Source organism: Microchirus variegatus, assembly GCF_963457635.1.
Source record: "Microchirus variegatus genome assembly, chromosome: 10".
Classification (NCBI taxonomy): Eukaryota; Metazoa; Chordata; class Actinopteri; order Pleuronectiformes; family Soleidae; genus Microchirus; species Microchirus variegatus.
Window position 1 is genome coordinate 601,923 of NC_139811.1, and position 20,000 is coordinate 621,922.

General features: G+C 43.5%; 2 protein-coding genes across 2 annotated transcripts in view; both read left to right on the forward strand.

Annotated features, from left to right (window-relative positions):
- nfatc2ip (nuclear factor of activated T cells 2 interacting protein) overlaps nucleotides 1-4,122 on the forward strand; it is a gene marked incomplete at its 3' end in the record, with an annotated part of 9,121 nt that extends 4,999 nt beyond the window's left edge. The window contains exons 5-9 of the mRNA XM_083897000.1: nucleotides 49-129; nucleotides 221-515; nucleotides 1,799-1,943; nucleotides 3,763-3,881; nucleotides 3,961-4,122. Of these exons, the coding sequence (XP_083753126.1) occupies nucleotides 49-129; nucleotides 221-515; nucleotides 1,799-1,943; nucleotides 3,763-3,881; nucleotides 3,961-4,122 (802 nt within the window). The remainder of the gene's footprint in view (nucleotides 1-48; nucleotides 130-220; nucleotides 516-1,798; nucleotides 1,944-3,762; nucleotides 3,882-3,960) is intronic.
- A 1,341-nt stretch (nucleotides 4,123-5,463) lies between these two features.
- On the forward strand, nucleotides 5,464-12,906 carry spns1 (SPNS lysolipid transporter 1, lysophospholipid). The gene is made up of 13 exons (XM_083896873.1): nucleotides 5,464-5,664; nucleotides 7,152-7,367; nucleotides 7,677-7,742; nucleotides 7,895-8,031; nucleotides 8,115-8,266; nucleotides 8,676-8,742; nucleotides 8,887-9,029; nucleotides 9,119-9,271; nucleotides 10,177-10,366; nucleotides 10,479-10,544; nucleotides 10,831-10,929; nucleotides 11,404-11,572; nucleotides 11,872-12,906. Exons 2-13 carry the CDS (start codon nucleotides 7,160-7,162, stop codon nucleotides 11,940-11,942), a joined length of 1,521 nt encoding a protein of 506 aa, XP_083752999.1. The 5' UTR covers nucleotides 5,464-5,664; nucleotides 7,152-7,159; the 3' UTR covers nucleotides 11,943-12,906.
- The last annotated feature ends 7,094 nt before the right edge of the window (nucleotides 12,907-20,000 follow it).

Below are 20,000 nucleotides of genomic sequence, written 5' to 3' on the forward strand. Positions count from 1 at the left end.
CTTTAATAAAGTACGATTGACTGAAGAGTTTTTCCCTCTTTACCTCAGAGACGTGGTCCTCTGTCCGTCTCCTCCTCCTCCTCAGAGTCCGGTCCAGAAACAGTCCACTCAGGTCATAAAGACCATCAGGTGAGTCAGAACCACCACGTTTATTGAGCCTTGTTTTTAGGACCAGAAGCAGAACGACCTTTAAATCTTCTTTATTTGAACGTCCTCTCAGTGACATCGACAGGAGACTCCAGGTGCTGAACTCCCTCTTGTCTCCGGAGACTCGGGACAGAACCGAGACCAGGACCAGAACCAGAACCAGGAGCAAACGCAGCTGCCACCAAGTCTCCAAGCGTCCAACGTCAAAGGATGATGATGAGGAGGAGGAGCATGATGATGATGATGATGATGATGATGTCATCATGGTGAACCCTGACTCGTCTTCATCACCGTACAGCTCCTCACTGAGGGAGATTCCTCTGAAGATTCGCTGCAGGACGGACGTCCACAAGATCGTGGTCCTGTCCGTACGTACAAAGTTATTGAAGCGTTTAACGATCACAGACATGTGACGCTGAATCTCATCTGTGATTGGACGCTCGTTCAGCTCAAGTCCTGACGTTCTACAAGACAAGAATATGAGAGCAATGATCTATTTCTCTGTTTTCTGTATCCATCCATCACTCCCTCATTTACACTCACTCACTCACACACTCACACTCACTCACACACACACACACACACACACTCACACTCACACTCACACTCACACACACACACACACACACACTCACTCACTCACTCACTCACACACACTCACACACACACACACACTCACTCACTCACACACAAACACTCATACACACACTCTCACACACACACACTCATACACACACACACTCACACACACACACACTCACTCACTGACACACACTCACTTTCACACTCTCACTCACCGACACACATTCTTGTACTTGCTGCATACTGAGGACCGGGTAAAAGAGCTGACAAAGTGAGGACCAGCATTTCCACTTTATAAATCAACACAATTACAAATATCTACTTCATGAACGACATCTACTAAAATTTGACCCAAAATGTTTGGTACAAAATTAAAAAAAAAAAATGGACCCAAAATTTGACAAAAACGTCAAACTATACTGTCATCCAAAATTTGAAAAAAAAATTGACCCAAAATTTTTGGTCTAAAATTTGAAAAAAAATTTACGCAAAATCTTTGGTCCAAAATTTGCAAAAAAAATTGGACTCAAAATGTTTGGTCCAAAATTTGAAAAAAAATTAGACAAAAAAATTGATGCAACATTTTTGGTCCAAAATTTGGAAAAAAAAATGGACCCAAAACGTTTGGTCAGAAGTTTGAAATAAAAATCGACGCAAAATTTTTGGTCTAAAATTTGAGAAAAAAAAATTGGACCCAAAATGTTTGGTCCAAAATTTGAAAAAAAATTTGAAAAAAAATGTTTGGTCCAAAATTTGAAAAAAAAAGTCATACTATAAACTATGTCGTCCAAAATTTGATTTTTTTTTTTTTTTTGACAAACAGAGTATAGCATGTTATAGCAACCTAAGGAAGTGATTTCAATGAAAACAAAGTGAGGACCGACCAAAATGTCCTCACTCCGTAAAAATGTCCTCACTTTGTTGGTTTAAAACCCTCACTGGTCCTCAGTATGCCACAAGTACAAGAACACACACACTCACTCACATACACAGTAAGTGGGCGTGTCCTTTGAGGTCAAACTGTTCACTCACTTGTCTCATGTGTCTTTCATGTGTCTTCTGTCTTCAGTCCACACCTCTTTTGGACGTGTTGTCCCAGTTGTCTTCTGTCCTTCACGTCCCACCGTCTCGCCTCCTGCTGCTGAAGGAGGAAGTGGAACTGGCCACAGACGCCACAGTGGGTGAGATCGGCCTCGGCATCGCAGACATCGTCGGTGAGTCAATTCACTTTATTAGACACCATTTTTATTAATTGATGACGAAATCAGTGGTGATCAATTCATCCCTTTGTTTTTAATCATTCAGAGCAGTTTGTCATTTTTCAGCTTTTTAAATGTGAATATTTTCACTTTTCTGTCATTTTTCAGCTTCTTAAATGTGAATATTTTCACGTTTCTGTCATTTTTCAGCTTTTTAAATGTGAATATTTTCACGTTTCTGTCATTTTTCAGCTTCTTAAATGTGAATATTTTCACGTTTCTGTCATTTTTCAGCTTCTTAAATGTGAATATTTTCACGTTTCTGTCATTTTTCAGCTTCTTAAATGTGAATATTTTCACCTTTCTGTCATTTTTCAGCTTCTTAAATGTGAATATTTTCACGTTTATGTCATTTTTCAGCTTCTTAAATGTGAATATTTTCACTTTTCTGTCATTTTTCAACTTCTTAAATGTGAATATTTTCACGTTTCTGTCATTTTTCAGCTTCTTAAATGTGAATATTTTCAGTTTTCTGTCATTTTTCAGCTTCTTAAATGTGAATATTTTCACGTTTCTGTCATTTTTCAGCTTCTTAAATGTGAATATTTTCACATTTCTGTCATTTTTCAGCTTCTTAAATGTGAATATTTTCACGTTTATGTCATTTTTCAGCTTCTTAAATGCGAATATTTTCACGTTTCTGTAATTTTTCAGCTTCTTAAATGCGAATATTTTCACGTTTCTGTCATTTTTCAGCTTCTTAAATGCGAATATTTTCACGTTTCTGTCATTTTTCAGCTTCTTAAATGTGAATATTTTCACGTTTCTGTCATTTTTCAGCTTCTTAAATGCGAATATTTTCACGTTTCTGTCATTTTTCAGCTTCTTAAATGCGAATATTTTCACGTTTCTGTCATTTTTCAGCTTCTTAAATGTGAATATTTTCACGTTTCTGTCATTTTTCAGCTTCTTAAATGTGAATATTTTCCACGTTTCTGTCATTTTTCAGCTTCTTAAATGCGAATATTTTCACGTTTCTGTCATTTTTCAGCTTCTTAAATGAGAATATTTTCACGTTTCTGTAATTTTTCAGCTTCTTAAATGCAAATATTTTCACGTTTCTGTCATTTTTCAGCTTCTTAAATGTGAATATTTTCACGTTTCTGTCATTTTTCAGCTTCTTAAATGTGAATATTTTCCACTTTTCTGTCATTTTTCAGCTTCTTAAATGTGAATATTTTCACGTTTCTGTCATTTTTCAGCTTCTTAAATGTGAATATTTTCACGTTTCTGTCATTTTTCAGCTTCTTAAATGTGAATATTTTCACTTTTCTGTCATTTTTCAGCTTCTTAAATGTGAGTATTTTCACGTTTCTGTCATTTTTCAGCTTCTTAAATGTGAATATTTTCCACTTTTCTGTCATTTTTCAGCTTCTTAAATGTGAATATTTTCAAGTTTCTGTCATTTTTCAGCTTCTTAAATGTGAATATTTTCACATTTCTGTCATTTTTCAGCTTCTTAAATGTGATTATTTTCACGTTTCTGTCATTTTTCAGCTTCTTAAATGTGAATATTTTCAAGTTTCTGTCATTTTTCAGCTTCTTAAATGTGAATATTTTCAAGTTTCTGTCATTTTTTAGCTCCTTAAATGTGAATATTTTCAAGTTTCTGTCATTTTTCAGCTTCTTAAATGTGAATATTTTCACGTTTCTGTCATTTTTCAGCTCCTTAAATGTGAATATTTTCACGTTTCTGTCATTTTTCAGCTTCTTAAATGTGAATATTTTCGTGCCTCGTGGTCACTGAGGGTTACTGTGTGTGTTGTTTGTGCAGAGTGTGTCGTCATGGCAGCGGAGGACAAAAACAAAGCAGCGAGCGATGGCGACGGCGTGATCACCGTTAAACTGCAGAGCAAAGACAGAGACTCTTCACAGGAGTTTTCTCTCCACAGAGTTGGTATTCCGTCTTCTCTCTGACGTCTGTGTCGGCAGCCGAACACAAACTCATCACGTTATGGCGTTGTCGTTTCAGGACGCTCCTCTGGCCTCCGTCTTCTCTCAGTATTTGTCCACGACTCCTCGCGGCGCTCGCAGGAAGGTCGTCTTCTACTTCGACGGCTCCAAAGTGACGCACAGTCAGACGCCGGCTCAGCTGGACATGGAGGACGGAGACATCGTGGAAGTTTGGACTTAAAGGATCCGTTTCCTGTCGTCACCTCAGATTTTGTAGTTTAATTGTTAACTTTATTAAAGTCACTTTATGGTAAACTAGTTGAAGTGACTCCTCACATCACGTTATCTTTTCACGTCCTCTCTCTGTTCACACGGTCTTTAATCATGAGGAAGTGGCTCAATAAGAGGAACATCTATCACATGTCTTATCTTTACCACGCCACAGTCGTCCGTGCTCTTAGATTGACGATACAAAGTACTTTAAAGGAATACTTAAAGAGTAAAAGTACAAGTATGTGACCAGAAAATGTCACTTTTTTATAACATTAAGTAAAAGTCTTAAAGTTTATGACTGTTCTTAAGGATCAAAAGTCTGATATAAAATCTACTGAAGTTTTAGAAGTTAAAGTATGTTTGTGGGTTCAATGTTGCAGCATGTGAATGGGTGAGGGAAAAACTCTAGTTTTTCTTCTTCTGATTTGATTTGAATGTTTTTTTTTATTATTATTATTATTTTTGTTTAGGTTTTAGACCTAACATCTGTTCTTTCCATACATATCAAATATTAATATATTTATTATATTTTTAACCCTTAAATTGCCAGGTTTAGTCATGGTGCCCCTCATTTTATCTAAAAAACACAAAACATGAATTATCTTCAATATAATTCATGCAAACTGGATTTTTTTTTGTTTGGATTATTGCAGCCTGGTATATGTGAAAGATTAGCAGAAACATTTTTTTTGTAATGTCAGATTGTATTGTGTAGATTTGTATTTATTTATTTATTTTTTAGGTTTTAGACCAACATCTGTTCTTTCCATACATATCAAATACTAATATTTTTTATATTTTTAACCCTTAAATTGCCAGGTTTTTTAATCATTAAAAAAAACACAAAACATTATTATTTTTTCTATATAATTCATGCAAACTGGATTTTTTTTCTTTTGGATCATTGCAGCCTGGTATATGTGAAAGAGTAGCAGAAAAAAAATGGCATTATTTATAAAAGTCTAAAAGTTTATGACTATACTTAAGGACCAAAGGTCATTTTCTGAAATAAAATCTACTCGTTTTAGAAGTAAAAGTGTTTGTGGGTTAAATTCCCGGCTCTTAAGCCCATGTTGCAATGAGTGAGAAAAACTGCAGTTTTTCTTCTTCTGCTGCTTTAATTTGGTAGAAACAAAGTAACAAATGTGGAGAAGTAACTGTTTGATTATTGAACAACAGAACTGACTGAAACCTGTTTTGACGTCACGTGCCTCCACGTCACCGGCGTCCTCTCATCCTTCCCCGTCGTCACGTGACTCCGCCGATGGTAAAGTCATGTGAGCTGCGGAGCCGGAAGTTTACAGAGGATCCGTCATGGCGGCGGCGAAGAGCTGAAGAGGATTCGTCTGCTGTGAAGTCTGCGCTCCAGAGACCGAGACACCGAGGAACCGAGACACCGAGACACCGAGGCCGCCTCCCCGCCTTCAGTCCACGGCGAAGCGCCGGTATGAGCTCCGTGTAGCGGTCAGCGGTTTGGAGAGAAGACCGTGAGCCCTGACTCATCCTCCAGGTAAACAACACAAACAACAGCTATTGAGTCATAACAACGTTTCATCAGTCTTTAATCTTTTTTTTTAAAAAAACAACAACAAAGGGTTGACCGGTAAAGTTCACGATATTATCGTCCGTCACGATATATATATATATATATTTATATATAAATATCAAAAGTCCTCTGCTGTCTGTTGACCGATCGTGAACTATCGTTAAGGTGAAAATCGCGAATGAAGAAATTCGATCGTCAACGACACAAACTCTGCTCTTTTATTTTGAAGTGCCACGGTGGGCGGGGCTAATCCAGGAGCTCGCGGTTATTCATCACCGTCGATTATTAACGGATCGGTAAATCGATGCAGACTCCGGTTCAGACGCAGTTCGATCCGTTTCCTTTAATCATTATTTATCCGGCGCACGTGCCACAGACCTGTACACTTCCTGTTTGTGTTTCAAAGTAAAAGTTCTTCTGAGAGGAAAAACATTTGTCTAATTATAGAAAACAAACGGATAAACATTTATGTCGCTAATTGGGGACAAATTTGGAGCTATAAAGAAAAACTATTAAAATTATTATTATTATTAAAAAAAAAAAAATCTCATTCATTCAGAAAATTAGCTAAAAAAGGCACTATTTTTTTAAGTGGATGCATCCACGTTTATGATACATTTTTGTAGAATTATTGTTAAATTTTTGTCGCAGGTTTGTGTCTCAAGTGTTTGTCGCAGGTATGTGTCTCAAGTGTTCGTTGCAAGTATTTGTTGCAGGTATGTCTCAAGTATTTGTTGCAGGTATGTGTCGCAGGTATTTGTCGCAAGTATTTTCTCGCAGGTATTTGTCGCAGGTATTTGTCGCAGGTATTTGTCGCAAGTATTTTCTCGCAGGTATTTGTCGCAAGTATTTTGTCGCAGGTATTTGTCGCAGGTATTTGTCGCAAGTATTTTCTCTTAGGTATGTGTCGCAGGTATTTGTCGCAAGTATTTTCTCTTAGGTATTTTCTCTTAGGTATTTTCTCGCAGGTATGTGTCGCAGGTATTTGTCGCAAGTATTTTCTCGCAGGTATTTGTCGCAGGTATTTGTCGCAAGTATTTTCTCGCAGGTATTTGTCGCAAGTATTTTGTCGCAGGTATTTGTCGCAGGTATTTGTCGCAAGTATTTTCTCTTAGGTATGTGTCGCAGGTATTTGTCGCAAGTATTTTCTCTTAGGTATTTTCTCTTAGGTATTTTCTCGCAGGTATTTGTCGCAAGTATTTTCTCTTAGGTATGTGTCGCAGGTATTTGTCGCAAGTATTTTCTCTTAGGTATTTTCTCTTAGGTATTTTCTCGCAGGTATTTGTCGCAGGTATTGGACTCGGCTCAAAAGAATCAAACATGTTTGTTTGCGTGTTTCTGAGGTTGTTGTTTTTTTTACCCTCAGACTCCGCCCAGCTGTGAATTGTGGGTAAATGCTCTTGTGTGTCCTCAGAATGAATGAATGATCTTCTGCATGTCCCTCTCCACAGCGGCGGCCATGTCTCAGGACGAGCCCACGTCGGACACCGCTCCGTTCTTCTCCGACGACAGCGAGGTGGAGGCTGTGGAGCAGCAGGGCGACGCGGTGGATCAGCGGCCGGAGGACGGTCCGGTCAGCGGCGTGTCCAGCGTCCGAGCGCTGCTCACCGTCTTCATCCTCAGCTACATCAATCTGCTCAACTACATGGACAGGTTCACCGTGGCAGGTACAGAACCTCCCGAAGGAAACCCACTCACGCTCCCACACCAAAGTCCACAGGAGCTGCTGGTCCTCTGCTGCCTCGTGTGGCCACTTTGTGTCACTGAGGTCAATCTGAGCAGCAGTGGATCAATGACTCCTGTGAACTCCTGTGTGCTGGGATGCTAAAACCTCTTTGGTGTGGGAGAGTGAGTGGTTTAAAAAGGTCAAACTGACAAGTCATTTATGAAGTGGCTTAAGTCAGTTTTGACAGTGTTATGTTGGTTCTTGCCACAGGGGGCGCTCACAGCTGCGGTTTTTTCTCGTCTGTCTGCAGGTGTTCTCCCCGACATCGAGCATTATTTTGGGATAGATGATGAGAAGTCTGGTTTACTCCAAACTGGTGAGACACTGAGCAGCAGGGGGCGCTGTTTTGACCTCTTTAATTCCTTTTCAGTCATGAATTTCACGTTGTATGAGTTTGAAAGGAACGACCAGTGGGGGGCAGTGTTTCCAGCGCTGTTTTTCACTGTTTTGTGTTGTTTTTCTGCTCAGTGTTCATCTGCAGCTACATGTTCCTGGCGCCGTTATTCGGTTACCTTGGCGACCGCTACAACAGGAAGCTCATCATGAGCGTGGGAATAGGGTTCTGGTCCTTGGTGACGCTCGCCAGCTCCTACACGCCCAAAGAGGTGAGAAGCTCGCCGGCCGCGTACGCGTGTCGCCGCCTGAGCGGCCTAGCCTCGACACTAACGCTGCTCTCGTTTCCCCGCAGCATTTCTGGGTCCTGCTGCTGACGCGAGGCCTGGTCGGCGTCGGCGAGGCCAGTTACTCCACCATCGCTCCGACCATCATCGCTGACCTGTACGTGGAGGAGAGCAGGACCAACATGCTGTCCATCTTTTATTTCGCCGTCCCTGTGGGAAGGTGAGCAACCGCGCTTTAATGCAACGCGCGACAAACTTCACGTAAAGTTTACGTAAAAAAAAATGAAAAAAAAAATTAAATGTTTTTTTTTTTTAAAGAAAAAAACTTTTGAGAAAAAGAGAGAAACAAGAAAAAAAATATATTTTTTTTATTTTTAGAAGAAAAAAAAACTTTCTGGAAAAAAAACTTTTTGGACGAAAAAATTGTGAAACTGAAACAAAAATGACAGGAAAGTACTCATAGTTCTTTATAACCATGTTTATCTAAATCACAGCATAAATGTTGACCAGTCATTTACTTCATTTTACTCAATAATGAACCCGAGCAAAGGTTCTCTGTGACCCGTGTGAGGGTCCGGACCCGGTCTTTGAGAACCACAGTTCTAACCTTTCTCCATCTTCTTCATCAGTGGCCTCGGATACATCGCAGGTTCACAAGTCAGTAATCTGACCAAGGACTGGCACTGGGCTCTGAGGGTAAGTTACCTGAGCTGACCTCTGACCTCTGACCCAGTTACCTGACCTCTGACCCTGTTACCTGACCTCTGACCCTGTTACCTGACCTCTGACCCTGTTATCTGAGCTGACCTCTGACCCTGTTACCTGACCTCTGACCCTCAGGTGACCCCAGTGCTGGGCCTGGTCGCGGTGCTGCTGCTGCTGCTCGTGGTTCAGGAGCCCAAACGAGGAGCCATCGAGGCTCGGTCTGAACAGAACATGCACAGAACCAGCTGGTTAATGGACCTGAAGGCGCTGAGCAAGAAGTGAGTTAGAGTCAGTTCACAGAGAGCTCCACTGTGTCAGAGTCCAGCAGGGGGCGCTGCTGATCTGTGTCTTTATTCTTCTTCTGCAGCTCCAGCTTCGTGTTGTCCACGTTCGGCTTCACAGCCGTGGCCTTCGTCACTGGTTCTCTGGCTCTTTGGGCTCCGACGTTTCTCCTCAGAGCCGCGATCTTCACAGGGAAGAAGGCGCCGTGTGTGGAGGGACACTGTGCCTCGTCTGACAGGTGACGCAGCACTGACGCAACACTGACGCAGCACTGACGCAGCACTGACGCAACAGAGACGCAGCACTGACGCAACACTGACGAAACACTGACGCAACCGAGACGCAGCACTGACACAACAGAGACGCAGCACTGACGCAACAGAGACGCAGCACTGACGCAGCCGTGACACAACACAGGCGCAGCACTGACGCAGCACTGGCGCAGCACTGACGCAACACTGACAGAACACAGACGCAGCCCTGACGCAGCACTGACGCAGCACTGACGTAACAGAGACGCAGCACTGACGCAACAGAGACGCAGCACTGACGCAGCACTGACAGAACACTGACGCAACAGAGACGCAGCACTGACAGAACACTGACACAGCACTGACAGAACACTGACGCAACAGAGACGCAGCACTGACGCAGCACTGACAGAACACTGACGCAACACTGACGCAACAGAGACGCAGCACTGACACAGCACTGACGAAACACTGACGCAACAGAGACGCAGCACTGACAGAACACTGACGCAACACTGACGCAGCACTGACACAACACAGACGCAGCCGTGACACAACACAGGCGCAGCACTGGCGCAGCACTGACGCAACACTGACAGAACACAGACGCAGCCCTGATGCAGCACTAACAGAACACTGACGCAGCACTGACGCAACAGAGACGCAGCACTGACAGAACACTGACGCAACAGAGACGCAGCACTGACAGAACACTGACACAGCACTGACAGAACGCTGACGCAACAGAGACGCAGCACTGACAGAACACTGACGCAACACTGACGAAACACTGACGCAACAGAGACGCAGCACTGACAGAACACTGACACAGCACTGACAGAACACTGACGCAACACTGACGCAACACTGAGGCTTGTTTCTTTTGCCACAGTCTGATCTTCGGAGCCATCACCTGCGTCTCAGGTGTTGTGGGCGTGGTCAGCGGCGTGCAGGTCAGTCGTCGGCTGAAGAAGAAAACGAGCAGAGCTGATCCTCTGGTCTGTGCTGCTGGTCTGTTACTGTCTGCACCGTTTCTTTATCTGGCTATTGTGTTCGCTGAGAGCAGCACCATCGCTACATATGTGAGTCACACACACACAGACACACACAGACACACACACACACACACACACACACACACACACACACACACAGACACACACACACACTCACAGTCTCCATGTGTTCTTACAGATCTTCATCTTTCTTGGTGAAACTTTCCTCAGCATGAACTGGGCGATCGTGGCCGACATCCTGCTGGTGAGGACCTCATCAGACAGTTATTGATGATAGTTATTGATTATTGATGGCAGTTATTGATGATTATTGATGATAGTTAATGATTATTGGTGATAGTGATTGATGATAGTATTGATGATTATTAATGATAGTTATTGATGATTATTATTGATGATTATTAATGATAGTTATTGATGATCATTATTGATGATTATTATTGATGGTTATTGATGGTTATTGATGGTTATTGATGGTTATTGATGGTTATTGATGGTTATTGATGGTTACTGACGATGTTGCTCTTCAGTACGTGGTCGTTCCAACACGACGCTCCACAGCTGAATCTCTGCAGATCGTCATCTCTCACCTGTTTGGAGATGCTGGGAGTCCTTACCTGATCGGAGTGGTACGATCACACACACACACACGCACACACACACACACACATGCACGCATGCACACAGAGACACACACACAGAGAGACACACACACACACACACACACACACACACACACACACACACACACACACACACAGACAGACACGTGTGCATATGTGACACTGTGACACATTTTGATGTGTGTCTCTCTCTGTGTGTGTGTGTGTGTGTGTGTGTGTCTCTGTGTGTGGGGGTGTGTGTGTCTCTCTCTCTCTCTGTGTGTGTGTGTGTGTGTGTGTGTCTCTCTCTGTGTGTGTGTGTGTGTGTCTCTCTCTCTCTGTCTGTGTGTGTGTGTGTGTGTGTGTGTGTGTGTGTGTGTGTGTGTGTCTCTCTCTCTCTGTGTGTGTGTGTGTGTGTCTCTCTCTCTCTGTGTGTGTGTGTGTGTGTGTGTGTGTGTGTGTGTGTGTCTCTCTCTCTGTGTGTGTGTGTGTGTCTCTCAGGTGTCAGACTCCCTCAGAAGAAGTGACTCGTTCCTCTGGCAGTTTCGTTCTCTTCAGCTTTCTCTGCTGATCTGCACCTTCATCTCTGTGGTGGGCGGAGCTTTCTTCCTCGCCACCGCCCTCTTCATCGAAGGAGATCGTTGCCGGGCGGAGAAGGGCGCCCCCACAGGTGAGAAGCAGTCTCACCCTGTCATCTCCATCTGTCTCACCCTCTCATCTCCATCAGTCTCACCCTCTCATCTCCATCAGTCTCACCCTCTCATCTCTCACCCTCTCATCTGCATCAGTCTCACCCTCTCATCTCCATCAGTCTCACCCTCTCATCTCTCACCCTCTCATCTGCATCAGTCTCACCCTCTCATCTCCATCAGTCTCACCCTCTCATCTCCATCAGTCTCACCCTCTCATCTGCATCAGTCTCACCCTCTCATCTCCATCAGTCTCACCCTCTCATCTCTTTGTCCACAGAGGATGAACCCATCGTTGTGCCAAAGAGCGGTCGCTCCACACGAGTTCCAGTGTCCAGTGTTCTGATCTGACCTCACACACACACACACACACACACTCACACACACACGCACACACACACACACACACTCACACACACATGAACTGAACTATCTGCCATGCAGAGACTTTTTTAAGTTGACTTTATTTTTTAACGTTATTGTTTTTTTCGCTTGTAACCTGATTTTTATAACTGTCTTGGGAAGTTTCCACTGAGTTATTGATGATTATTGATAGTGATTGATGATTATTGATAGTGATTAAAAGTGATTAATGGTAAAAAAGTGAGACACAGAAGGTTTGATTGTGTCGTGATGACGTCGTGGACACAGCTGATCACAGTGATTCTAACGCTCGTCTCTCGTTTGTCTTTTACTCCTGATTTTAATCCGTCGTCTTGTGCAGTTTCCAGGTAAACGGTGAGGTCAAAGGTCATCTGTGAAGCTGTCAAAGGCATCGTTCAGTCATCGTTACTTTTGCTGTGTGTGTGTGTGTGTGTGGGGGTTTAACGCAGTCAGTTCAGCGATATCTACGTCACATGATCACGTCTCTATCTCAGTGTGAGACGCACGTTTGTGGACTTTGGTGTGGGAGAGTGAGTGGTTTACAGACGATAAACGGCTGCTCTTGACTTTCTTGTTGGTTTTTGTTTTCTTGAATATGAAGTCAACACTAGTTTGTGTTTATCATGTCATTAACATGTCATTAACATATTAACAGGCTCAGGTCGATCATTTTTCTTCTTATTTAATGAATTGCAAAATATGTTTAAACTGATGTAAATGTACGGAGGCCAGGAGGCAAAAAGACGATTAACGTTCTAAAAGTTCAAGTTCAAAAGACAAAATATAATTTATTAACATAAAAGAAAGAAAAGTTATTAAAAAAATAAATGAATCTTTTCATCAGAACCTAAACAAACCTGTCGAGCTTCGTACAGAAGAACGTGCTCATTGTGAACTTTTATTTTTGGGAAACGTTTTGATTTTCATTGATTTTCAGACGAATGAATGTGTGAAGTTTTTCCACCAATAAAAAAAAAACATTTTCTTTCATTCGTTCATTTCATTTTTAATGTTCAAAACATCAAAGTTCAACATTTTCTTTGTTTGGATGTTTAAGTTTAAACCAAATGATTCTGATCAGGATATTTATTATTGTTCTAAAAACATCTGATTTAGTCTCAAACACCTGAGGTCACCTTCAGGTTCAAGAAGTGGAACCAGAAAACTGCAAATGTGAAAAGTGAGAACCTTCACCATGAGAACCTTCACCCTGAGAACCTTCACCCTGAGAACCTTCACCCTGAGAACCTTCACCATGAGAACCTTCACAGACACATTTGAGAATCTTCTTCACTTTCTGTGGATGTTGTTTCTGAGCTGTTGAACCAAAGTGATGAAGCTCAAAGTGACGACACAGTCTGATGTTTCTGTCTCAGCAGGTGGTTTGAGAGGAGGAGGAGGAGGAGGAGGAAGAGGAGGGGTTTCCTGTTTGTTTGTGGGAGGATGTTGCAACGGTTTCAGCTTCTTCAGCTTCATCGATGATCTGCTGAAACTAAAGTTTTTGTCGAGCTCTTCTTGCTCCTCAGATGCTCCTCAGATGCTCCTCTGTGTCTTGTGAACACTTCATCAGAAGGTCAGAGCTTCTGTGGAGGCAGGAAGATGATTCTGGGCTCAGGAGATGATTGGACGCAGCAGCGTCAGCGGGGGAGGTGTGGGGGCGGAGCCTCGTGGGCTGCTGAATGTGCAGAGTGGCAGTTGGAGGTTGTCTTCAGATCTTCAGACCATGGCAGATGTTTGTTCATAGTCTCCTCGTCAGGACCAGACGATCCAGCAGAGGACACGAGAGAAGCTGCAGGCCCTGAAACCTTCACGTCCAGCTGCTGTCGTCCTCCGTCTTCAGGTGTTGGTGAGTTTCCTCCTCTTCCTCCTCTTCCTCCTCCTCCTCCTCTTCCTCCTCTTCCTCACCGCGTGCTCATGCTTCAGTCTTTAACTTCTGCTCCAGATGTTCCTTCACACCAGAGTCTGAGTTTGTCCTCGACTTCACAGCAGACGTCGAGTCAAAGTCCAAGAAGGAAAAGTTCACTTCCTGTGAACCTGGAGTCATGTGACTCATGTCAACCTGAGACCCCCCCAACCACTTTCACACTCACTCACTCTCCCACACCAAAGTCCACAGAGAAAATCAGTGATCCACTGCTGCCTCGTGTGGTCACTTTGTGTCACTGCTGCCTTCATCGCAAGTTCCGATGTCTTATTTTTGTAAAATCCGGTATTTGAAAACCTTTGTTCAGATTGACCTCAGTGAAACAAAGTGACCACACGAGGCAGCAGAGGACCAGCAGCTCCTGTGACTTTGGTGTGGGAGAGTGAGTCTGACAGTGAAGACGAGGCAGATGTGTTTTCAGTAGCTGTCACAACTCATGTTTCCACATCCTCTAACGTCTGTTTGTCATCACAGCTTTCACCAACACAACACAACATCATAACATCTCAACACAACATCACATCACATCACAACATCACAACACAACATCACAACACAACAACACAACATCACAACACAACAACACATCACAACATCACAACACATCAAAACAACACATCACATCATCACAACACAACAGAACAACACAACTTATGTTTCCACATCCTCTAACGTCTGTTTGTCATCACAGCTTTCACCAACACAACATCACAACACAAGACAACATCACAACACAACTTTAAAACCCAACACAACAACACAACATCACAACACAACATCACAAGACATCACATCACAACACAACACAACACATCACAACACAAGACAACATCACAACATCACAACACAACATCAAAACACAACAAAACACAACACAACATCAATTCTTTAATCATTCATTTAAAAATGAAGCTTCATCGTCTCTGACCTCAAAGACTCCGCTCACAAAATGGCCGCCTCTGACTCTGAGCAGCAGCTGAGGCAGGAAATCAAGTTTGTAGTTAAGGTGTGTGTGTGTGTGTGTGTGTGTGTGTGTGTGTGTGTGTGTGTGTGTGTGTGTGTGTGTGTGAACCTAACTTCCTGTGTGAGTCACAGTCTCTGTGAGGAGGTTTGTTTCATCTGTGTCAGGCATCAGTTTGCTTTAAGATGACGATGGTAGAAATGTTGTAGTGCATTAAAACTAAGATGGAACATGGTTCCTCATGGTTCCTCCTGGTTCCTCATGGTTCCTCCTGGTTCCTCATGGTTTCTCCTGGTTCCTCCTGGTTCCTCATGGTTTCTCCTGGTTTCTCCTGGTTCTGTTGCAGTTCAGTCTCCAAACACCAGCTCGATTTGTCGCCGGTCACTTTTGACAAAAACCGTTGTTCAGAGGGTTTTGAGAGTCGTCAGATTTAGCGAGTTGACAACAATGCTAACGTGTTGTTGTGACCTCCTCAGATGGAACATGGACTCCTCCTGGTTCCTCCTGGTTCTGTCAGCTGCTGTCTTCATCTCCATGGTTCTGCTGACCGTCCTCTGTCTGTCCTGCTGGAACAAAGGTCCGCTGGGTGAGATCTGCACTACTGACAAACACATCTGCATATACATGCATATTTAAGTCTGTATACATGTACATATATACAGTATGTGTATATGTATATACAGGGACTTTGGTGTAGAACAGTGAGTGCTTTATAAAGTGATTGACAGATGTGTCTCATGTCCTCAGTGTCCATCAGACAAACTCATGCTTCAGAAGAATACATGCCGTGAGTATTCACCACTTCACAACGTTCACGTTCACACCTGCAGACCAGGACTCAACTGTCTGTTTTCTTTCAGATCAACTGAATTCAGAGTCATCCATCCACGTAAGTCTGATGATGATGATGATGATGATGATGAAGGTCATGATGATGAAGATGTTGACAGTGACTCTCTCTCTGTTACAGTGCAGCCAACCAGTGATCTGAGCTCTATCCGCTCTGCTCACCACCTGCTCTCACCGCCCAGAGTGATGTGAGTCACACCTGTTCACACCTGTTTACAGCTGTTTTAACCCGTTAAACCTGTTCACACCAGTTCACACCTGTTTAAACCTGTTCACACCTGTTTACAGCTGTTTTAACCCGTTTAAACCTGTTCACACCTGTTTAAACCCGTTCACACCTGTTAACACCTGTTCACAGCTGTTTTAACCCGTTTACAGCTGTTCACACCTGTTTACAGCTGTTTTAACCCGTTTAAACCTGTTCACACCTGTTTACAGCTGTTTAAACCCGTTCACACCCGTTTACACCTGTTTACAGCTGTTCACACCTGTTCACACCTGTTTAAACCTGTTCACACCTGTCATCACCTGTTCACACCTGTTCACACCTGTTTTTTGTTTTTTTTAGCTCAAACCTGTTTACACCATGACAAACATTTCTTGTAGTGTATAGGGGCGGGGCTTTGGTCAAAGGCCTGACAGGAAGGGGCGGGGCTTATCACTTTCATTTTGTCTCTTGCTATGAGACGCTGGCCCCGCCCCCTGTGCAGGTGTCTGGACCTTGTTTTTAAACGTGTCTCTTGTTTTCAGCTCGTCTTCAGCTGATTCGTCTCAGCGTAGACATCGATCGTTCACACCAACAGGAACTGGTGCGATTTGAACTAAACTCTATTTCTCTTTATAATAAAGTGAGGAAACAGTTTGTTTTTATTCAAATGTGAAACCTTTGATCTTCATTTCACAGAAAGTAATCTGAGTTATGAAAACCCAGCAGACGAAGGTGAGTTCAGCTTCTCTCCAACGATCACTCACTTTGAAAAGTGAATGACTGGGTTTTTCTTTCCATGCAGGACCTGAGTATCTGAACTCTGACCTGAATCTGGTGGACAGTGACGTAGAAGATCCCGGCTACATGTACGACGTTTTCACTCCTTCATTTATTACCTGTCGATCTGAACCTGGACCTAAACCTGAACCTGAATCTGAATCTGAATCTGAATCTGAACCTGGACCTGAACCTGAATCTGAATCTGAATCTGAACCTGAACCTGAACCTGAACCTGAATCTGAACCTGAACCTGAACCTGAATCTGAATCTGAATCTGAACCTGAATCTGAATCTAAAACCTGAACCTGAACCTGAACCTGAATCTGAACCTGAACCTGAATCTGAACCTGAATCTGAATCTAAAACCTGAACCTGAATCTGAATCTGAATCTGAATCTGAACCTGAACCTGAATCTGAATCTGAATCTGAATCTGAACCTGAACCTGAACCTGAATCTGAATCTGAACCTGAATCTAAAACCTGAACCTGAATCTAAAACCTGAATCTGAACCTGAATCTGAACCTGAACCTGAACCTGAACCTGAATCTGAATCTGAACCCTTTCGTCCTCTCATTTCTCTGCAGCATCGTCATTCCTGACGGTGACGCTCTGGTGCCGTCGAACCAGAGCCGAGTCTCCACGCCCAGTTCAGGTGCAGTTCACACCTGTTCACACCAGTTTACACCGGTTTACACCAGTTTACACCAGTTCACACCTGTTCACACCAGTTTACACCAGTGCACACCAGTTCACACCGGTTCACATCTGTTTACACCGGTTCACACCAGTTCACACCAGTGCACACAAGTTTACACCAGTGCACACCAGTTCACACCAGTTCGCACACGTTCACACCCGTTCACACCTGTTCACACCTGTTCACACCTGTTTACACCCGTTTACACCAGTTCACACCTGTGATCAGCTGTTCTTCTCATTTGCAGATGTCCGACATGAGTACGTGAACCTCGAAGGTGAGAATTGTTTCTGTGTTTTTGTTAAATTAAATTAAATTAAATTTAATTTAATTAAATTACATTACATTACATTACATTACATTAAGTCTCTGTTTTGATTGTTCTTGAAAATTCACTCTGAAGATGAGAAACAGGAAGAGGAACGAGGAGAAGAACAGGAGGAGGAGGAGGAGGAGGATGAGGAGGAGGAGGAGGAGGAGCGGTACTACCTGAATGTGGATCCACAGGATTCTCACAGTGAGTTCTGCTGTCGTCTGTTTTCACTCCAGTTAAATGTTCTGATGATGTTTGGTCTGAGCTGATGTTTGATGATGTTTCACATCTGCAGCTCAGAGCGACGATGATGAAGATGATGATGATGATGACGATGAAGATGGGAACTACGTCAATCAGCCTCCGGTACGTTTAAAGCTCAGCCATGGATGTATAATATGAGCTGGACAGAGCTCCGCCCCCTCTGCCTTCAAGACAATTTCTACATGGTGGCCACTGTGGGTACTGCAACAGAAAACCCCATAAAACCCCATAAAAGCCCAAAAGTCATTTTCCCATTGACCTCAATAGTAAAAGTGTCCACAGGACACAGGCTTTTATAGATCTGTATATAATAGACACTACTGCACATGCTCTATGGGCCTAACCATGGCCCCATAACACGCTAAAAAACCAGGAAGTCACAAACTGTTTAGCATAATGAGCTGAGTGAGCAGCTTCATAGGAACAGAAGCAAAGGGGGCGGAGCTCTATCCAGTTCATATAAGGGGGCGGAGCTCTATCCAGTTCATATAAGGGGGCGGAGCTCTAACCAGTTCATATAAGGGGGCGGAGCTCTATCCAGTTCATATAAGGGGGCGGAGCTCTATCCAGTTCATATAAGGGGGCGGAGCTCTAACCAGTTCATATAAGGGGGCGGAGCTCTATCCAGTTCATATAAGGGGGCGGAGCTCTATCCAGTTCATATAAGGGGGCGGAGCTCTAACCAGTTCATATAAGGGGGCGGAGCTCTATCCAGTTCATATAAGGGGGCGGAGCTCTATCCAGTTCATATAAGGGGGCGGAGCTCTATCCAGTTCATATAAGGGGGCGGAGCTCTAACCAGTTCATATAAGGGGGCGGAGCTCTATCCACTTCATATAATACATCCATGGACTCAGCGACCTTCATCGCTCATGTTCTCCTCTTCTCCTCAGGTGACTCACCTCAGAGTGTGATTATGTGATGTCTGTGGTGACTGAGGGGGCGGAGCCTAAGGGGGCGGAGCCTGCAGAAGAACAACAAACTCTAATCTTCATCATATGACCTTAGAAGCTCTGACTGTTTTCTGAGGTACTGACACAGAATAATCTGTGGATTATGACCTGATTTTATCACTGTTGTGTGTGGGGGGCGGAGCTGCCCTGGTGGAGGGCTGTGCTCTCCGAGTGCTTTTCTAGTTCCATTGATAATCTGTCACCTGTGTGTGTGTGTGTGTGTGTGTGTGTGTGTCTCAACACTGACTGAACCTGACGAACCCTGAGAATGTCTTCACCACAGGTGTGTGTGTGTCACTGTGTGTGTCACTGTGTGTGTCACTGTGTGTGTCACTGTGTGTGTGTGTGTGTGTGTGACTACACTTCAATTAAACCTCACACTTTCACATCAGTCCCGTTGTGTCTCTGGATTATCCTGTTCTACAGATGTGTGATGACTGTGTGAGTGAATGTGTGTGTGTGTGAATGAGTGAGTGAGTGAATGTCAGACAGTTGTGTAAAGCAGCTTTAAAAATGAAAGTGTGTTTTATGAACATTTATCTGCTCAGTTCAAAGTACTTCCTGCTCCTCTTTTACTCCTCTGTTCAGTCAATATTTGCAGAAACATGAGTCGACGTGTCACAGCTGTTACACTCTGCTCTTTTTGTTACGTGCATGCACACACACACACACACACACACACACACACACACACACACACACACACACACACACACACACGCACATACACACAAACACACACACACACACACACACGTCTCAGGCGTGTCCCTCGTGTCAGAGTGAACCAGGTTACAGATAAGATCATGAGATGGCCTTGTAACGCACACACACACACACACACACACACACACACACACCCCGACAGACACTGACACACACACACACACACACACACACACTGACAGACACACACACACACTGACAGACAGACAGACACACACACTGACACACAGACATAGACAGACACACACAGACTCAGACAGACAGACAGACACACACACTGACAGACATAGACAGACACACACACACACACAGACACACACAGACAGACAGACACACACACACACGGAC

Bases quoted from the DNA above. Each gene is read 5' to 3' on its own strand.
- spns1 (XM_083896873.1), top strand. From the start codon at position 7,160: ATGTCTCAGGACGAGCCCACGTCGGACACCGCTCCGTTCTTCTCCGAC. The intron at 8,743-8,886 runs GTAAGTTACCTG...TCTGACCCTCAG, and splicing joins ACTGGCACTGGGCTCTGAGG to GTGACCCCAGTGCTGGGCCT. The intron at 9,272-10,176 runs GTGACGCAGCAC...CTTTTGCCACAG, and splicing joins CACTGTGCCTCGTCTGACAG to TCTGATCTTCGGAGCCATCA.